Source organism: Sceloporus occidentalis, unplaced genomic scaffold (genome assembly GCF_023333645.1).
Source record: "Sceloporus occidentalis isolate IW3139 unplaced genomic scaffold, rSceOcc1.0.p SCAF_9, whole genome shotgun sequence".
NCBI classification, from domain to species: Eukaryota; Metazoa; Chordata; class Lepidosauria; order Squamata; family Phrynosomatidae; genus Sceloporus; species Sceloporus occidentalis.
Window position 1 is genome coordinate 13,168,375 of NW_028316989.1, and position 20,105 is coordinate 13,188,479.

The window sequence follows — 20,105 nt, forward strand, 5'->3', positions numbered from 1 at the left end:
AGGAACTGGCAGAAGAAGCCGTGGCACCGGTTTCTCAGCCTGCAACAACGGCACGTTTATGCCAAGACCAAGAGGTTATTCGCACAGTGATAATAATCCAGGATGGATCTCTGTTGTGCACACACAATCCCAAATGCACTCGATTAAGGGTTTTTTGTTTTTTTTTGCAGGGCGCCAAAAATCCCACTTAACCCAGGATAATCGATATCGGGCTTTTCCCTTCGTTTTACAAAAGTTTTGCATCGTCAGCTGCGCAAACGGCGATGTGCATAGACCCAAAGAGACCCGGGATTGGTCATGCTTTGAGAGGTCATGATGACCTGTGGAAATTAGGACGTTACGTGTGTCAGGAGTCACACTGGCCTAAGGATATGCGAGAAACCTAGATGGTAATAATAAAATAAACACTAAATGGGTTTGCTGATCACTCCATTCAGCCCCCCCCCCCGTCTCTTTGCATTTCCCCTCACAAAGACACAGTGAGCCCCATTGCAAAAGCAGTCCAAAACCACCTCTTCCACCTGACCTGATGCTATGTTCTTGTTTCCCCTTCCTGCCTGACTATCCAGGGACTGTCTCAGATCCAATCAATATTCTCTCACACCGGATTTAAAGTCATCAGCCGTTCCTTCTGTCAATTCCATGGGAAACCCATCAAAGCCATTGTTACACCATGTGATAACATTAAAGACCCCTCAAGGGTATGAAACCGGATATAAACATCTGCCGCAGCTCTAGCCATGTGTTTGCAGAGAGGGCCCTGCTCACTCTTGCTGTGTAGCCCTCAAACTCTGTCTCCATCTTCTATGCATCTGTCTTCAAGACTGGTCATTATCATCCTCTCTCAGTTCCTCTCTATCCAACCTTCCACACCTTTCCTTCTACTAGCCTTGTATGGTTCCTACGGTTGCATCGGTTTTATATGTTTGCATGCACCTTTGCACGTTTCTAAATAAAACCTTTCTATTTGCTGAAACTGGAGTGCTCTCTGTAGTTAGCACTGGTATGCTCAGGTGAAAAGTTACCCTCCTTTATGAGCTATGCTTCCACAAAATTTCAAGGAGACTCTGACGCTGCTGGTGAGGACCCCCAACATCCCCCACTTTTTAAAGGGTTTTAACATTAATTCATTACAATAGAAACAAGAGGCCTCATTCTAGCAAGCCGGCAGGTTGTGACTTCGTGAGCCAGTTGACACTGTTTCTGGTTTATTGCAAACAACGGAAAGCTAAACAATAGGATGGAAAAGATTACAGGGAAAAGTAATTGCCAGCTAAGCCTTGCTGGTCAGATGTGGCAGCTTTAAGCCCAATTAATTTTCCTTTCAAACCTCTCACAGTAAAACAGAAAAGCTGATTAGGGAAGGAAAAGTGGCAGCCAGATCTTTCAGGAAGGGTCTTTCTCAAAATGAATGAAAAGCGTGTTTTAGCTGACACCGATTGCTGACTAGGTGTTGAATAAAGACATTTGGAAGATTAGTGTTGAAGAGCAGTCAGAAAACATGATTTCATTTGAGGCAAGCAGGTTTGGCAAATAGTGTGTGTGAACAAAATCCGGATCTCATTACAACCCTCTTGCTTCCTTCCAATTTTATTTTCATTTTCTGAATTTCTGAAACTGTGTAAGAAAAATGACAAAATAATAAAATATACATGAACAAAGGCCAGCATTAAAAAAAAAACATTTCGGCCAGACAGGTCCTTTCTAAATCAAAATATACTGAGCACAACCCAATGAAAGGTAAGTATTGTGATGTCCCTAAGATTTCAATGAGACGATTAAGTTTGTGTTTAACTCTTTTAGCCTGGAAGTTCAATGAGATTTAAAAGCACTTAACAGTGTTAGATTTAAGTACTTAATTTGCCCCACAATATGGACATTTTGGGCAAACAAGTCTTTTTATTGATAATATTCACCGTCAAACTGTAAAATATTTGTAAATTTCTCATCCCTTCTCATTACTGAAAATTCTGGTTTCAGACAAGAATATACAGGCTTCTCCTAATTCTCACCTGCTGTATCACTACTACCAAGCAAGGAAGGAGACAAAGCCCACAACTAAACTTTAAACATAACTTTAAAGAGAAGAGCTTTGTCAAAGAAACCCAAGCCCACACGGCTGTTCTTAAATGAATACTGCAATTAATGTTTCATTACAACTTCAGGTACCCTTTTAACATTAAATTAAATTACTTTGGAAAAAGTCATGGGCTGTTTCATGAAACAATAGAAATATGTATAAGAATAAATGCATATGAAAGCGTTTCGTTCTCTATTAGCATACAGCTGATACACAATTTTGTTCATGCAATCTGCTCTGAAAGTCATTTGCCAGATGATCCATTTTCTCTTTGTAGAGGGCCTGCAATCGAAGCAAACCTATGCCTGACATTTTCTCTTTTCACTTTCAGGTGGTGTTCAATAGAAGAAGCTTCTTTTAGGATTTCTTCTAGCTCCTCTACATAGGAAGTATCCATTGCTGCTTTCTCACTTTATTTAGAAAAAAGAAAGGGAGGGAAGGAGAGCATTTGTTAACATGGGTGCATATAGCCCTTTAATTTCTAAAACTTTTGCTGATGACTACTACCATAATTCTTTAAAATAAAATGCTATACTTAAAAAATGAGAAAAGATATCTCATGTTTTAAGTACAGTGGTCCCTCCATGCTGGGGTTAGGGATGAAGGACTCCTGGGAATGTGGAAACACCACAAATAATAAACCACTATGCTTTTCACCTGAGAGAACACATCTCCAGGTCCCCCACTGCAACTCTATGGTCAACATCTGCCAGACATTGATCATCGAGTCCAAGCTGGAGGACCTACAAACGCCTAGAGAAGTGTTTCCTCTAGGAGCTTCTACGTTCTCCAGCACAACTCTATGGTGAACCTCTGGCAGATTTGCACCGGAGGACCTAGAGATTCCTAAAGAGAAGATACATCAAAACCACAAATAATCAAATCCACAAAAGTCAAAGCCAGAAATGTGGAGGGCAAACTGTATAGCATTTGATTTAAAAAAATAATATTCTTAGCTCACTGTAGAAATAATTGCGGTACTGTTACTATAATGTGATTACCTGTGATGTCCGTATCAAGGAGGTTGGAACAATGAAGCAGGTTTTATGTGTATTGCTGCAAACATTACTCCACCCAGTGGCAGTACTGACAAGCTCAGTCTTGAAGAATTTGGACAATCAGTAACTAATTACAGATACGTTTAGGAGATATCAAGCAGAATATCAGAACACCCAGCGGAAGAATCCCGTTCCGGAAACTCTGCTGCCTCATGAATCCAGCTGTTTTATCAACTGAAAGCATCTTTTGGCAATATAAGAAACTAGCAATTCATCTGTTCTAGTTAATGAATAGAAGTAACATCATACCATCCGACATTTCACAGATGAAACCTGCTACCCACATTGCCAACTAACATCAGAGTGTGGTTAATATGGCAAATGTTATTAATATGGAAGGACACAAAGCTATGAAATGCTGCAGCAGTTCGGTTTTGCCTGACTCTACAGGGAAGGGCAACTACTGCTGAGTTAACTGAATGCAAACTACTTTTGCACCTTAAACTCAGACCTAACTCAGATGGTATTAATAATCCTGGTACAGTGTGGTTTGAAACTGTATTGTTTACATGAATTTTGCATGCATCCGATTAAATTTTTGGGAGGAGGGATGCCAAAAACCCTACAAAACCCAGGATAATCAATATCAAGGGTTATTCAAATGGTGAAAATAATCCAGATAGAATCTAGGTCAAATCTTCGTTGTTGCCATGCATTTCAAATAAGGTCTTTATTTTTTTTGGGAGGGGGATGCCAAAAAATCCCACTTAACCCAAGATAATCAATATTGGATTTTTTCCCAAGTCTTTCTAAAAGATTGAAGTGGTCAGCTGTGTAAATAACCGATGTGAATAGACTTGGGATAAACCAGGATAAAACTCTGCATGCCTTGAACATGCTTCAAATACATTTGCATCATTGGCTTCATCTTTATTCGAGTAACCAAACTTGCAGAGATGCGCAGAGATGTGGTCCCATAGTGTGAACAACAAACCCAGAATGTGTGAGACTATTCGTATAGTTGTTTTCTCGAAATTTTCCTGCAAGATTCACAATGTCAGCTGTGTGAATAAACCAATGTGGATTGACCTGGGATAAATCAGGATAAAACTCTGCATCCCTCGAATGTGTTTCGAATACATCCGCATTGTCGACGCCATCTTTATTCGCAGTGTGAGCAACGGAACTTGCAGAAATGCGCAGAGATGCCATTCTGATTCAAAAATAGTATGAATAATGAATTGGGAGTAAGATTATTTGCATAACTGTGTTGCAAAACAAAGCATGAAGATAACCCCTCAGTTTGAAGCAGCTGAAATAAGATGAGGACAAACAGGGAAAGTGGGAGGAGGAGAGAGAAACTAAAGTCTAAACCACACTGCAGAAATAACCAAGTTTAAGACCGCTTTAACTGCTATGGCTCAGTGCTAGAGAATCCTGGGAATTGTAGTTTATTGTGGCACTAGAGCGCTCTCTGACAGAGAAGGCTAAATGTCTCACAAAACTACAGTTCCTAGAATTCCCTAACATTGGGCCAGGATAGTTAAACCAAAGTGGATTACAGTTGACCCTCCACATTTGTGGTTTTAACTTTTGCGGATGTGATTATTAGTCGTGTTGATTAATCTGTTCTCTCTAGGGATTTCTAAGTCCTCCAGTGCAACTCTGCCAGAAGTTGACCATAGAGTTGAGCTGGAGGACTTAGGGGTTCCTAGAGAAAACACTTCTCCAGGCATTTGTAGGTCCTCCAGCATGATTCCATGATCAACTTCTGACAGATATTGACCACAGAGTTGCACTGGAGGCCCTGGAGATGCCTAGAGAGGTGTTCGCTTAGGAAAAAAGAATAGCGTGGTTGTGGTTTTTCCACATTCACTGGGTTCCTTCATCCCTAACACTAGTGAATGTGGAGGGCCCACTGTATTTCTTCAGTGGGTTTTGGACCCATGTTATTTTGAAAACAGCTGAAAAAGTGGAACAACAGAGGATTACTTAGGATTGTCCCGGCCAAATCTTATGATAGAGACGGGAAGGAATAAATGGAAATAAATAAAACAATTTACTTGCCTTAAAATATGAGCATATTTCAATAAGAACGCATTGATTTCTTTGCTCGTATCTGTTAATATAAATATTTGTTTTCATTAAAAAGTGGGTCTAAAGGTAAAAATGTCAGACATATGGACAACTGATATGCTTTTAAACTCATCACCCTTTAAAGCTGTTTCCAGGGCTTCGGTTTTTTGATGCAAAGTTGAGCCATCTGAAAGAGACACATCCTTTTTTTCTAAAGAAGGCAGCGGCGGATTTTCGGAAGCTTCATTCTGCCGAAAGAAGAAAACAGACAGCAAAAAAAGTTGGAATACTTGCAGTTGTTGTTGATGCAGTTATGGTTGAAAATTAGTTAGTTGTTGACCCAGTTTTGAGCTGCATGCAGATGCAAATATATGAAATGGATGTGGAAACCAGACATCTGATAGATTTGTACCTGTATACCCCTCAAAAGTATATCAACAATAACTAACAATTTTACAAATGAAAGGGCTAGCTAAATAAAACTGCTCACCTTTGCTTCTTTTTTACGTTTACTTCTATTTTCATCAGGCTTTGCAGGGATACTAGTCATTGCTACCTGAGTGTCATAAATGAGAAAACAACACTTCATTTCTTTTCATGGCAGTACGAGATAAAAGCATATTTTAAAATCAATGTAAGTGCAAATTATTATTATTATTATTATTATTATTATTATTATTATTATTATATATCCCACACTTTTACCAAAAATGGGACTCAGGGCGGTTGACGACGTTAAAGAACAGTACAATTAATAGCATACAAAAATGGTACATTAAAATAGAATTATTACAATATTAAAACATTATTATTATAATATTAAAAAATATAAATATTTTAAAAATATTAAAAGCCACCCTAGTCCTTATATTGGGAGAAAGGCGGGATATAAGAAAATAATAATAATAATAATAATAATAATAATAATAATAATAATCAATACGATAAAACAGGATCATGCAACCCTCATTGCTCCCCAATAAGGGACACAGAAGAGTTTTTAAAAAGTGACCAAATAACTTTCATGATAAGAATACTGCAAAGTATTAATTAGATTTTATGATGTTATTGTATATGTTTACTAATATCCAGGAAAGATTAACTAGTTTAATTGCACACTTTTTGTCCTTTGTATTCTGTGCCTTTTGTTTTAAACGTTTATGCTTTTTGATAAGCTCATTTTGTCATGGCCCTTGGCCAGTACAATAAACATGACTTGATTTGACTTGATAAGAATACGAAAATTAAAAGAGAATTATTTAAACCTTGGGGGGGATTAACCTTCTGATAATTATCTAACCCTATGGAAGCCACCCCTAAAGTCTGTATCATGATTATTGGGTTGCAATAACGGAATTATATAAGAATTCTTCACACAGAGAGAAGATGGGGCGCATTTTGTATCATAATTGTACAATTATTCTTTTAAAAGTGCCATCTTCTTCAGTTTGAATGCCTGCCCTGCCATAGAAACACACTTTAGAGTCACTGCATGACACTACATCACAGGACTGTCTAGTGAGGTTTGCCTTTGGGTTCCTCTGAGGCTGAGAGAGTGTGACTTGGCTAAGGTCACCCAGTGGGTTTCCATGGCTGAGTAAGGATTCGAACCCTGGTCTCCACAAACCACTCAAACCATGAAACTATTGTTTGTTTGTTTGTTTAATTTCTATCCCGCCTTTCTCCCCAAAGGGACCCATGGCGGCTCACAATATAACCATTTTAAAAACAATAAAAATTAAAATATCAGCTAAAAACAATTTTTTTTTAAAAAAAATTACAAATATTTAAAACCGCAGTTGGCTTGGCCTGATGGGATAAGAGGCTGTGGAATTCTGGGAATGGAACTCATTATTTAACCCTTTCATTGGTGAGTTGCCATTCCCAGAATTCCACAGCAGGGAGTTAAAAAAAGTGGGGTCAAACTGGATTATTTCTCCAGTGTGGATGCAGTCCTAGATAGATAGGTGATAGGAAGCACTGAATAACCCTTTAATGGTCAAACTTCATATTCCCCCCCTTTTGTGTTACTTTGGGATCAATCCCGCGTTTAACACGCGATAATTGGCCTCACTCTCGTGTGGACGTCCCCTCGTGACGTCACTAACTGCCTTTTTGACCGTTAACGGTCGTTTTTTGCTGGGGGGGGGTTCAGGGGGGCTCCTTGTTCTTATTCTCCTCAGGAGAGGAAAAAAGAAAGACCCAAAATAAAATTAAACAATTTTAAAAAATGGGGAGTCTCCTCTACAAAATGTGACAGAAGCACATCTGAAGCCAAACTTTCATGTCCTCCTATATACATACATACATACATATATATATATAATTTATTTTATATCATATATGATATATATATATATATGTAAAATCCATGCTGCTTAGTCAGGCTGCAAATGGAGGACATTTTCAAATCCCTCCTGAGGAGAAAGTTGAAGTGGAGGACACATTCCTGGAAAAGGAGGACATGTCAACCTTCTCCTCAGGAAGGATTTGAAAAATGTCCTCCATTTTGGAGCCTGACTAAGAAAAGCATGGATTTACATTTCTATATGAGTGGCATTTAGCTTTTAATTTGGTCGGGTCCTCCATTTTTCTTTAATGCCCTACACTTTGTGGCGCCTTGTCCTTCTTTGCGGTTATGACCTCTGCCTTTAGAGCCTATACATATTTCTCCTTCTTTCTTGTCTTGTGTGTGTGTGTGTGTGTATGATATTGTCAGGGTGCAGCAACACTGCAGAAATAATGCAGCTTGACACCACTTTATTTTTTATTATTTTTTATTTTTTTTTTATTTATTTATGGTGAAGTAGTCACCCTGGTCTGTCAGAGTGCTCTGGTGCCCACCAAACTACAAATCCCAGGATTCCACAGGACACAGTCATGGCAGTTAAAGTCAGGCGAAACTGCTTTAATTCTGCAGTGCGGCTACACCTTGGTTGTAGCAGGTTTTCAAGTCATTTCCAACTTATGGCAAAGGTTTGCCATTGCCATCCCAAATTCACACATATATTTATAACTTCGAACGATCTTTCCAGTTATAGCTTTCCGCCAGCCGCCAAACCGGCCAAAATTGCTGATAAAAGCTATCCTAAAAATAGTCTGCAATCTAGGATCACACACCCTTGTGAATCCAAAGCATTGCGTCAAATTGAGCAAACTGTTGTGTGTCACTTTCTGGAACACAGTAGTGACTCAAATAGTAAACACATCGCCTTACGGTTCTGCAACCTTATTTATGTGATTGAATGGGAAGCATTTGAGGTTTATTTTGCAACATGGAGTCAGAAAAATGCCCCAGACCTGCAAACATATTCAAGAGGACTGGACCTCAGAAATATCCAAAGTGAGAGTAAAACAACTGGGAGGAAGGAACTGATCTGCTTCTTGTAGGAGTGCATCTTCCTCCATTTACATCCTGCCTGTATATTTGTAAAGAAAACAAATATTACCATTAAAAGCCCACGTAAGTCTCCAAAGCATCCCAACAGATATATCCCTGGAGTTCATAACTGCTCAGGAAAGTAGAGGATATTAATGGTGAACTCACTAAAACAAACAGTAATCCTTATGATATAATAAATTGATTACGATCAAACTGATCAAACATTACGACATTATTATTACTATTAGTAGTAGGAGCACCCCTTTCCCCCAATAATAATAATAAAGCTTTATTTATAAAGTGCTGTAAATGTACTCAGTGCTGTACATCATACAATCAATTAAGATAGATGAAATAAACCTGCCAAATGGGATTCAAAGCAGCTTGCTGTCTAAAAACACAGTTACAATTAAAAACTCACAAAAAGGAATTAAAACTACTACGATATTTAGGAATTTACGACCGAATAACCACAAGTTATTCCGACTCTCCACAGAAAAGAAGAAAACGACAGAGAAAGTAGGGTGGGAATTGCACAAATTAAATATAATAGGAACATACAAGCACCCTCCAAAATAAATGGCATATAAATTATCCTTGAGCACCTTTTGACTTGCGCCAGGTTTATTGCAAGCATTTATACTATATAGATTATTGTGGAACATAGCTAGACTGTGATCTGCGTTAATAAATAAGATATATATTCCCAGCTGTGAACTGGGGATTAAAGGATCAGTTATTCGAAATTAATGTATCAAATAGACTGAGGATATCATGCATCCAAGTGATGGTGAAGCCTGCAATAAATGACTCAGGCAGAAGAAGAGGAAATGTTAGAAGACTGAAGTCTGCAGGGATATTTCTTGGCTTCATATATTATGTTACATAACATATATATTTTACTAGGCACATGACATCATTGCTCAGATTGGCCAAAGCAAAGGTATTGGCTAAGCAGGGAATGGTTCCAATGAGGAAACATTACACAGATAATGTGTAATGGGGAAGGCAAGGCCTCAGAGACAAAACTGGATAGGAAACGCTGGTTACTAGTCAAAACATATCAGAACAGGAAAGCTTATCATATCCAGCTGGGTGGAGAAATTATACAATGTTTCTGTCCTTCCCTAAATTTTCCAGAAAAGCTGTTGCTGAACTGCACATCTCTTAATGGTTTAACAACCCCTTTCATTTGCAAACTATCCATGGCCTTTGTAAGCAACACCTAATTTGTACATTTTTAAAACAAACAGCAAGAAAAGTGTATCCTGCTCTTTCGCCCATCAGGCTTCCAGCTGAGAAAAGAGTTAAATCCCTGTTTGTTGGAATTTTTTGATGTTACTGGATTTGCTATATGGCAAATACGGAGGGCTACCCCTGCTTGTTTTATGGATTTGCACATCTCTCTTCTAAAGGTCTCATCCGGCATCCTCTTCCACTGCAAACAGTCCTTTCTTCGTATGGCTCCTTGCAAGAGATGATGGTTAAAGGATAGCTACTGACTATCTCTTCTCTTTGCAAAGCCAGAAAAGATTGCTTGTGCAGAGGAAATACCCATATGTTCTGGAAGCTGGCATCAGTGCTATGCTTTGTTTTCTTTGCTTTCAAAATGGAGGAAAGAAGTGAGCTAACATCATACATTGTCCCATATGCATCTGAGGAAGTAGGCTTTAGTCTAGGAAAGCTCATGCTGCCAACTTTTCTTTCAGTCAGTCTCAAAGGTGCTACAATAACTCTCTATATACATACATGTGTAATGTGTGTGTGTGTGTGTGTGTATAAAACACATAACACATGTACGTATATATATTGTGAGTCGCCTTGGGTCCCAATTTGGGAGAGAGGCAGGATAAAAATTAAATAAATAAAAACATATCAATAAATAAATACTTATACGTTGTTGTTGTTGTTGTTGTTTTTAGCTGCCCTCAAGTCAATCTCAACTCATGTGGATGAGACATCTCCAAATCCCCTGTCCTCCATTGCTCTGCTCAGGTCCTACAAAATTCAGGCCAGCGACCTTCCTATTTGAGTCTATCCATCTGGCATGTAGTCCTCCTCTCTTTCTGCCACTTTCTACCTTTCCTAGCATCACTATCTTTTCCAGTGATTCATGCCTTCTCATGATGTGGCCAAAGTACGACAGTCTCAATTTAGTCATCTTCGCTTACAGGGAGAGTTCACAGCTGATCTGTTCTAGGACTTTTCTAATTCATTTCGGACTTATGAAGACCCTAAGGCGAACCTATCATGGAATTTTCTTGCCAAGATTTATTCTGAGGCTGAGAGAGTGTGACTTTCCCCAAGATCACCCAGTGAGTTTCATGGCTGAACAAGGATTCGAACCCTGGTCTTCACAGTCATAGTCCAACGCTCAAGCCACTACACCACAGCAACTCCTTTCAATCTACTTTAAGATGGAATTCGCATATATCTGCATTAATTTATGTCTGAATATTATCATTTGCTTTAAAAAAGCTGATTTTCTCATTATTCTTCTGGGCTACAATCCAATAAATAAAGAGCACTTGATAATGCAGAGAATGGCCTGGATCCAATAAACAGTCCCAACTACAGTAAATATGTTGAATTAGTAGGATTTACCTGTGTCTCCAAACATCAACTAATTCAACAAGAGTACTTTATGTCTTACTAAACAGGATTCTGGTAGCGAGGAAAAGTACCTTGAGCAATAAAAACGTTTGGCTTCCGTTGGATGGTTAAATGATGCTTGTTAAGGCATAAATATGAAAACAGTCTTTTAAACCAATTTGCACCCTTAATATAGCAGCAAAACAGCCCCCTTGACATTTTAATGATGCTTTCAAATGGATTTTTAATCGCCTCTCAACTGCATAGTTTAGTACATTTCTAACCCGTGGGTAAAGTGTCCTCCCAGGAGCCAATGCCAATATCATTATAATTATAAAGATAAATACTACAGGGAAAATTGCAATTCACAACAAATTGTGTGGCGTAGAAAAAAATAACCAATACCCTGACACTAACTTTTATATGTGTGTGTATATGACAGAGAATCATCTAGAAGGGAGTAACCTCTTAGAGATGAGAGTTTCATTGGCTCAGATGATATTATAGATAGATGACATCTCAATTTATACATGTTTATTGCTCATAGCCTTGCCAGGTACACAGTTTGGATAAGGATGGCGATAAGGGAGTGAACTCTGGGCTCTCCTCCCATCTCCTCCGCCATTCTTACAAGATACTTTAACAAAACACCAATCCTTCCCAGTCTACTGAATCATTTCTCAAATGCCATCATTGCCCTCTCCATACTGACATTTCCTGGACAAAGAGCAATGAGAGTCAAAACACACACATAATACCAGTAGCTTCCTCTTTCAGTTTCTCCTCATCAGAAAGTTGTACAGACTATATTGCTGGATTCCAGTAATGTTCCTCTCCATTGAAAGGGTGACATGTGGAAATATGATCAGACGCTGACAAGGCAAAAAGAAAAAAAGATTTCGTCTAACATCGGACTATTTAGCACCTGCCATTAGCAAAAGTGATGAATAAATTGGTAAATAGCTAAAAAAGTTGGCTGTGTGCTCCCCAGGCATATACTTTTAAGATACTCACTTTTAGTAAGTCCCCCCTTTGTTTCCTCAGTAATGAAACATGGGTTGGAGACACTAAATACTTGCAGCACCAAAGAATCAATTTTCATCTGGGTGACATCTGCACTGCAGAAACAATCCAATTTGACATCAACTGGTTTGCACTGCTGAGCTACCTAATATGGCTAGCACTGGCTCCCCAAGACTGCTAGGACCATTGGGCCTCCCAATATTGCTGGCACTGTTGGTCTCCCCAATACGGCTAGCACTGGCTGCCCAGCATTGCTGGCACTGGCTACTCAGTACTGCTGGCAGTGCTGGGCTCCCTAGTATGGAGAGCACTGGCTACTCAATATTGCTGGCACTGGGTCCCCAATGTTGCTAGTAACATTGGGCCTCCCAATATAGCTGGCACCTTTGGGCTCCCCAATATGGATAGTACTGGCTCCCTAATATTGCTGGCACTGGCTACTCAATATTGTTGGCCCTGGGTCCCCAATATTGCTAGTACCATCTGGCTTCCCAATATTGCTAGCACCTTTGCATTCCCCAATATTGCTAGCACCTTTGCGCTTCCCAATACTCCTAGCACTGGCTGCCCAACATTGCTAGCAGAACAGCACCCTAGGGATGGCAGGAGAGTCTTTCCAGTAGGTCCTGGAGATGCCCAGGAGCTGGGAGCTTCTGCATGCAAAGGAGATGGGGTCCCCCTTGGCAAAGGTTCCCTGCTGCCTTGGCTGAAGGTGAAGGCTGTCTCCCTGGCCGCCTCTCCTGCTGCCAGGAGCAGCCCTGGGCCGCCCACGTCTTTGGCAGGAGCAGTGCCTTCAGGGCGGGGAGAAGGAGGGCCTGCCCCACTGAGCAGCAGCATTTCCTTCCTTGCCTTCCCAGTCCTGGCTGGGCATCTTTGCCTGCGGAGCTGCTCCTCTTGCTGCTGCTAACAGAGACAGGTAGGGCTCCAAGGAGGGTGAGGAGGGTCTGGGGGTGAGCAGAGGCCACCCATGCAAAGGAGGATGCTGCCTGGCTCATGCCAGAAATGCAAAGGAGGAGAGGGCAGATGCAAAAGGGAGGACAGGCAAGGAGAAAGGGAGGAGGACCATGACCAAAGGAAAGCTTAAGAAACACTATACTGGCTCTCTTCAGTCACCAATGAAACCAATGGAACTTATGGAAGTGATGATTGGCAAACTCCAATCAAGTCAATGGATCCATATTGTTATTATTATTATTATTATTATTACATTACACTGGCTCTCTTCAGTCAGAGTAGACCCAATGAAATCAATGGGACTTATGGAAGTGATGATTGGCAAACTCCAATCAAGTCAATGGGTCCATATTGTTATTATTATTATTATTACATTACACTGGCTCTCTTCAGTCAGAGTAGACCCAATGAAATCAATGGGACTTATGGAAGTGATGATTGGCAAGCGCCAATCAAGTCAATGGGTCCATATTGTTATTATTATTATTATTATTATTTATACCCTGCTTTCCCCCTCAAAATTGGGATTCAAAGCAGCTGGTTGGAGGGAGACCAGATGTCATCACCACAAAGGAGGCACCATAAAATGTAAGATGCCCAAGGAAAATGAACAACATTACGAAACAAAAGCTAAAAGCACTCATATACATTCATGTTTTTTTAGTCTTGCTCCAAATGGAGGACGTTTTGGCATTCCTCCTGCATAGAAGGCTGAAATGGAGGACATGTCCTGGAGCAGGAGGACATCTGTTCATCCTGGCTAGTTGGGACTAAAGTTGGATGTAGTCCTATGTATGCCAAGTTTTTCAAAGACAATCGTCTTAATCTTAAATGTTCTGCATCTAAAAGTACTGGCAGTCTTTGGGTTAATCTCCAAAGGGGAAATGTTTTAACATTTATGTCAAAGCTAAAAGAGGCTTGTTCAAGATTGTTTGTTCTTTGCTTGGCCAGAGAGGGGTAAGGCACCAGGAAAGGAACTATAATGCCAGTACTTAAGTGGGCATTGATGGCATGAAAAATACCAATGGCTTTCAAAGAACCAATCTCTTAGTAACGTATATCAGAAAAGTCTCATGTTTGGCATAGTGATGCCATAATAAGCAAAGGAGGCAGAGAACCCCAAAATCTGTTGTGGTTTTCCTGTGAAAGGGGCAGCCCCCACATCCTTCTCATCTTTCTTGTATGCAAATATGCAGCTAGACTAAAATAGGATCAGAAAAGACTTGAAGGCACACAACGCACACAACAGATCTGCTACCTTGAAGAAAAACAGATGAGCACACATAAGTTTCACACACACACACACACACACACACACACGTTTCTTACCCAAGAGACCAAAATTTTCAGGGAAACCCTCATCCCAAAAGATTTTTGGTTTTCTCAGGCAGTTTTGTAAGCAGAAATTCTTGCAGTCTGTGCAGGGACTTCTTTGCAATTTCTCTTCTGGGCAGCATTGCCTCCACTGACAGAAACCAAGAACAAATACCTTTGGCGTCACTGGGATTATTTTGCCGTAAAAGTTTTAAGAGGTTTTAATCATTTCCGTTTGATGGCTATAACTTATACATGGCTGTCACGAATAAACTGTACTGTATTTAAGATTAAAGCCAACATCGGCGCCAACCGTTTGATGGCTATAACTTATAAATGGCTGTCACGAATAAACTGTACTGTATTTAAGATTAAAGCCAGCATCGGCGCCAACAAGATCCGCCTCAGTCTTTAAATGGAGATGCTCCACAACTGATGGATGCAGCAGTTATGAGTGAACAGGAGAAACCACTGTCACAAGGTGTGGCAATGGGAAAGGGGCATTTGCAACCCACAACCGAGTCTTGAAGTGGGATATCGCAAAATATAATAATCTGTCAACTTTTTCTTCTGAGCTGCAATATTAATTTTTAGAAGCAACTGTCTTTGAATTCCAGGGCCCTCCAAAAGGAACTTTCCATGGATTTTGCAAATGAATTCCTCTATTTAAAGTTTAATTTACTCAATAAGAATGTGCCATTTGAAGTCCATGCAGCAATGGGGAGGGGAATTCCTTCATTAGCTTGACAGACTTGATACTAATTCCAGCTGTTCCGCACAATACCAAAGGTATTCTTTAAGCATCTGAACACAGAAAAGAGAACTGCTTATATTTTGGAGAAATATGGTCTCTGTAGCTAAGACGTTCATCTCTTTCTCTTTTCCAAGGAGCAAAGATGACTTCTGACATAGTTTGCATGCTTCCAGTGCATTTCAGTGATGGAATCCTCTTATTCTTAGAAGGTAATTCTTTGCTGTCTTATTTGGATGAATGTGGAATGTAGGGACTCATACTTTCTCCTGTCATCTTGGCTAGAAAAATACAAAAATCTAAATCCACAGAAGAGCCATATATTTGTTCGCCAACCAAAATGGAGAAAATGCCTCACGCAAGCTTTCAAAGCTTCACTGGCTTCTTCAACAGGCAAAGATGTTAAAAAGCATACAGAATAAAAAGGTGATCATGTTAGAGTCACAAGGCTGAGAACATTTAATTTCTCAAGGAGTCTTTCAAGTGTATGCCTTTGCATCTTCATTATCTTTATCTTTTCTTATTGTAATTCTATTTTTAAACAAATGATCTGTTTTGATATTGTAATAGTTTAATTCTGTTTTAATTATCACTTTACAAGTTTTTAACTGCACTGTGCTTTTCAGCTTTATGCCACTTTGAGTGCCACTTTTTGGGGGGAAAGCTCAATGCAAATGAATATAATAACTATTACCATAGAAATTCGATGCGGACGCTTCAATTTGTTAACATTAGATGTAGCCCTGAACAGATCTGAGGCCTAAGAGTCTCATGCTAATGCCATCGTAATGAATGTTGCTGCTTATGAAGCACAACAAACTACCATTCCCAGAATTCCCTAGCACTGAGCCATGGCAGGTAAAGTGGCGTCAAACCGGATTATTTCTGCAGTGCAGATACAGCCGCAGTTTCTGCTCTGATTTATTCTGATGGGAGAGTGCTAAAGAAATGGGCTCTATCTATTTCAATAGTTAGAATGAAGCTGGTGAGCAAGTAATTATTGATCTGGATGCCATTTTCTAATATTCTAATATTTCCCCCCTTTTTCCTCTCCTCTGTGCGTTGTTTGATCGGAACAAAGAGGACAACGGTAAGCATGAACAACTCTCTTCTACTCGTTGTTGTGTATCCTAATTACTTGCCATTCTTAACAAAATACAATAGAACCAAGGGTTTGTGGTATTGTGTCAAAAGACTGCAGTTTTGTAGATGGTGTTTTGTCATCGTCTCAGTAGCTGCACCGCTTTTAAAGTACGCTCAAGATATTTTTCACTGACCATTTTCAACTGCAGCTTGAATTACTTTGGGAAATAGGACCATACAATTCCACATACCAAAACAGAATATCACACAGCAATGTTTTGGTGCAATACATGACTGTAAAGAAAAGATCACATAGACCAGTGCAGCTATACCTCTGCATCACCTTGGAATGCAGCGTTCTGTAAATGAAAAGGCAGGGGAAAAGGAATCAAAATTTAAAAACAGTTGGTGAAAAATTGACCAAAGACGGGAGGCAAAAACTCAATTCAGATAACATAGGCTTATTATAGTTATTGTTTTAATTGTATCATTATTCAGTTTGGTTTAATTAGACTTATTAGCTGCTTTACACATTATTTTGACTGGAAAGGTAGGGAGAAATGCAACTGTCGTCTGTCCCAAACCATAATTTATTAGACTGTCTACAGATGCTGCAGCTGTACACTCCTCTCATTGCTTGCCTAGCTTCCACATGTCTATCATAGTTCTATCAAACAGGGACTCTATGGTTTAATCTTTTCTTACACTTGTGCACATGAAAGTAAGTTAAGATCTGAGCATTGTGTCCAAGTTAAGAAAGCAGGCATCAAGCCGCAGTTTCCCACTCTGGATGTGAAGAAAAACCTGGCTTAATATACCCAGCAAATGCCATAATGCACAAGAGGAGGAAGATGAAGCACATGGGCACACTGGTAATAATAAAGCATATATCCAGTCCACAGAGTAGACCCATTAAAATCAATGGGAATTAGGTTAATCGTAGTCTAATCCCACTTGTTTCAGTGAATCTACTAAGTCTGGATGTAGCCCTATTATTTTATAAATATTTCACAGTGTCATTAGTAAAAAGGAGGGCAAAATGGAACAGAAAATAATTTCATCTCTATTATTATTATTTTTATTAGTATGTTTATGTTTCTGTGTATCCCTCCTTCATCCCAGTACAGGGACTCAAGGCGGCTTACAAATCTAAAACAGTCCAAGTTAAAACACTATAAATATGCAAAATGCAAGTTTAAAAAACAATTAAACAATTCAGACAATTAAAAGCATTATATTATTAAAATTTAAAGTTTAAAACTCTTTAAAACTTTAAAAAATCCCATCTAAAGTTAAAGTTCTCACAATAGTTTACTTAAGTGCCATAACAAACATAGAGGAATGATGAAGAAGAGTACCTGAATGGGTGAGAATCTGAGGTCCAATAGTGAACTTTAGTGAAGAACGGTTTAAGGATAGGATATTGCCATTCTGCTGCCCCATGTGTATCCATTTTCACACCTGGTGCAGTCATGTTTTTGAAGAGAAAATCTATAGCCCTCACTCTGTCTATATGTTTAACATTTGTTCAAAGCACTAGAATCTGACAGCTGGAGAAGATCTGAAAAATGCGAAAGAACTCAAATCCTCCGGAACAGAGATAACTATGTCCTCATCGCGCAGCCAAATGAGCATGAGGATTACAAGGCGGTATTTCAACTCATGACAAACCAAGCAATACAAGATGGTACGGTTCTTGCTTCACACCCTTGGATGTCTGAATATATTCTATCTCTCCTACCCAAAGTCCCCAGTATTTCATACATTTGGGAACCATCCTTGTTGGAACAAAGTAATAATTTTTGATTCCACTCACCAAGGAAGGATCAGAAAGCAACACCTTAAAGTTAAAGTTGCAGAGCTATATGGTTAGTTTATATAGCAGGCGATAGCTTTATAATTCAGTAAGGGGTTGTCCACACGGCCCAAAAGACCCAGGCAGAAATGGGGCACCTGGACATGTAGTTGCAGCCCATCACCCAGTTCCCCCATTCAATGCAGCAACAGGGGACTTCTGAGTAAGGTAAGGTACAGATAGCAGGGTCCCACCTGCTTTGGGACAACCCAGAAGTGACCCAGTTTTTCCTCTCCGTCTGCTCCATGCCTGAATTGGGTCACTTTTAAGAGAAGCCTGACCCCCTGCTCTTTCCGTGCAGCACATGGAATAAAATTCAACATCCACATCTATGAAGACTCGATGCCCAGAGGGCTGCCGGTGGCTTTCACCATTGAATGGAACAGCAAAACGTACTACATGTGTGTTGTGAAAAGCAACAATAAAATGAGGGTGGAATTTAAGGTAAGCCACACATCACTTCAACGCAGCAAACATATAAAGAAATATTATAGAAAACTGGTGCATGAATGTCAGTGTTACTTTTATAAGGAATAAACTCTGATAAGAGATTTTATATAAGCATATCCTACCCCAGTTTACTCGGTTTCAGACGGCACTTTCAGATGTATTTTCAACAGGTTTGAGTAATGAGTACTCATTGTGTAGGTAGTCCCTATGGCCCCCTGGCGGCACAAGAGTTGCCAGCACTCCCAGTCTGAAGATCAGGCACAGCTCCATTATCCTGCAGCTGCATTGCAGAAATAATCCAGTTTGACACCATTTTAACTGCCATGGCTCAGTGCTATGGAATCCTGCTCTGCTCTGGTGCCAAAACAAACTGTAATCCCCAGACTTCCATTGCACTGAGTCATGGCAGTTAAAGGGGGGTCAAACTGGATTATTTCTACAGTGCGCATGCAGCCTGCCTCTCAGCCATTGTCCATTAACAGCGGTAGTGATCCAAATGAGAAGTAGCCAAGAGTTTTACCCTTGAGGGAGCAAATGCAGTTTTGCCTTCTGGGTTAATGCCGAAAAGTCACTTACATTCTAGCGGCAAATTCCTCAAGCATTTGGTGAGCACATTTTTTCCATGCAAATTTGGGTTGCCCAACTTGTGATTTTTCTGTGACAAGGTAGACAACTGAGGGAACAGGCTATATTCACATGTGTCGCAGATATGGCAAGATGGCTTTTTAATGAAAGTCACAGGATCTTGCCAGGCGGTGGAGCATGTCCTGTCCTGTCCCAGAGCGATGGCCTACTTTCATGCTCCAATTCTGTGATTCCTTCTCTTTTTATATAGATCTATCACTTATTATTTCCTTTTCAGGAAGGAGATCTTCCAAAACGCATTACTGGGCAAACCAGCAATGTGATCTTCAACAAAATGTCACTTTCTGAAGGCGGCAGTCAGTTCTTCAGGTTTGAGTCTGCCCTGGAACAAGGTTACTTCCTTGCCTTTGAGAGGGATGCAAGCAATATCACAAGACTAATCGTAAAGAAAGCAATGGACGAAGTGGACCAAACCACAGAGATGTGCCATTCCTCATTCCCTCCAGATAAATAATCCTGGTCACAAACCGTAGTAAAAATTATACACTGTATGGTTGAGTGAGCCTTAAAGGCTAAATTAATGATGGGACAATGACTGTAAAAAAATAAATCAAATTAAAAAAAGAGGGGGGGGGGGACAATTTGCAAAACCAAAAATTATATGATTGTACATGTCTTCATTTACCTTTAGTTGTGCTTCTCTATAAATGCGGATGCTGAAATAGTTTAATAAATAATATGTTCCCAGGAGTGTAACATATGACAAAATGCATTGGACACCCTGATTAAATCTCTCTCAATCTTTGTACATTTTTAAAGGCTGTGCCTTGCTTTACCCTTGCTGTGCATTGATACGTCTCTCCTTTTCATCTTCCAATGTGGATATAGAGGAAGCTGCTCTTGACATATCAGATCAGCTATCCATCGAGGCAAGTACTGCCTGTAATACATACAGTATTGTC

General features: G+C 39.8%; 2 protein-coding genes across 12 annotated transcripts in view; one reads left to right on the forward strand and one right to left on the reverse strand.

The window, feature by feature from the left end:
* Positions 1–20,105, reverse strand: part of LOC149306928 (carotenoid-cleaving dioxygenase, mitochondrial-like) — a 47,131-nt gene that overhangs the window by 15,985 nt on the left and 11,041 nt on the right. The window contains exons 1-4 of one of the 11 annotated variants that reach the window (XM_089538915.1): positions 12,143–12,263; positions 8,455–8,573; positions 5,645–5,710; positions 5,291–5,402 (exon numbers count right to left, since the gene is read on the reverse strand). The exons of 1 other annotated variant lie outside the window; for it this stretch is intronic. In XM_089538915.1, the coding sequence (XP_089395041.1) occupies positions 5,291–5,402; positions 5,645–5,704 (172 nt within the window). In that variant the 5' untranslated portion in view covers positions 5,705–5,710; positions 8,455–8,573; positions 12,143–12,263. Of the gene's footprint in view, positions 1–5,290; positions 5,403–5,644; positions 5,711–6,273; positions 6,602–6,632; positions 6,910–6,935; positions 7,118–7,143; positions 7,417–7,761; positions 7,925–7,968; positions 8,110–8,454; positions 8,574–11,879; positions 11,987–12,142; positions 12,264–20,105 lie in introns of those variants that run through there. 9 more of the 11 variants (XM_089538916.1, XM_089538919.1, XM_089538912.1 and 6 more) reach the window with 9 other exon arrangements.
* Positions 14,411–19,933, forward strand: LOC149306929 (interleukin-18-like). The gene is made up of 6 exons (XM_089538160.1): positions 14,411–14,900; positions 15,308–15,382; positions 16,210–16,260; positions 17,788–17,940; positions 18,410–18,552; positions 19,421–19,933. Exons 1-6 carry the CDS (start codon positions 14,855–14,857, stop codon positions 19,655–19,657), a joined length of 705 nt encoding a protein of 234 aa, XP_089394286.1. The 5' UTR covers positions 14,411–14,854; the 3' UTR covers positions 19,658–19,933.

What these genes read in the sequence shown, in the direction of transcription:
- LOC149306929 (XM_089538160.1), top strand. Translation starts at nt 14,855, where the DNA reads ATGGATGCAGCAGTTATGAGTGAACAGGAGAAACCACTGTCACAAG. An exon ending in TCGGAACAAAGAGGACAACG is followed by an intron (nt 16,261 to 17,787) that starts GTAAGCATGAAC and finishes ATTTGTTCAAAG; the next exon opens with CACTAGAATCTGACAGCTGG. An exon ending in AAATGAGGGTGGAATTTAAG is followed by an intron (nt 18,553 to 19,420) that starts GTAAGCCACACA and finishes TTTCCTTTTCAG; the next exon opens with GAAGGAGATCTTCCAAAACG.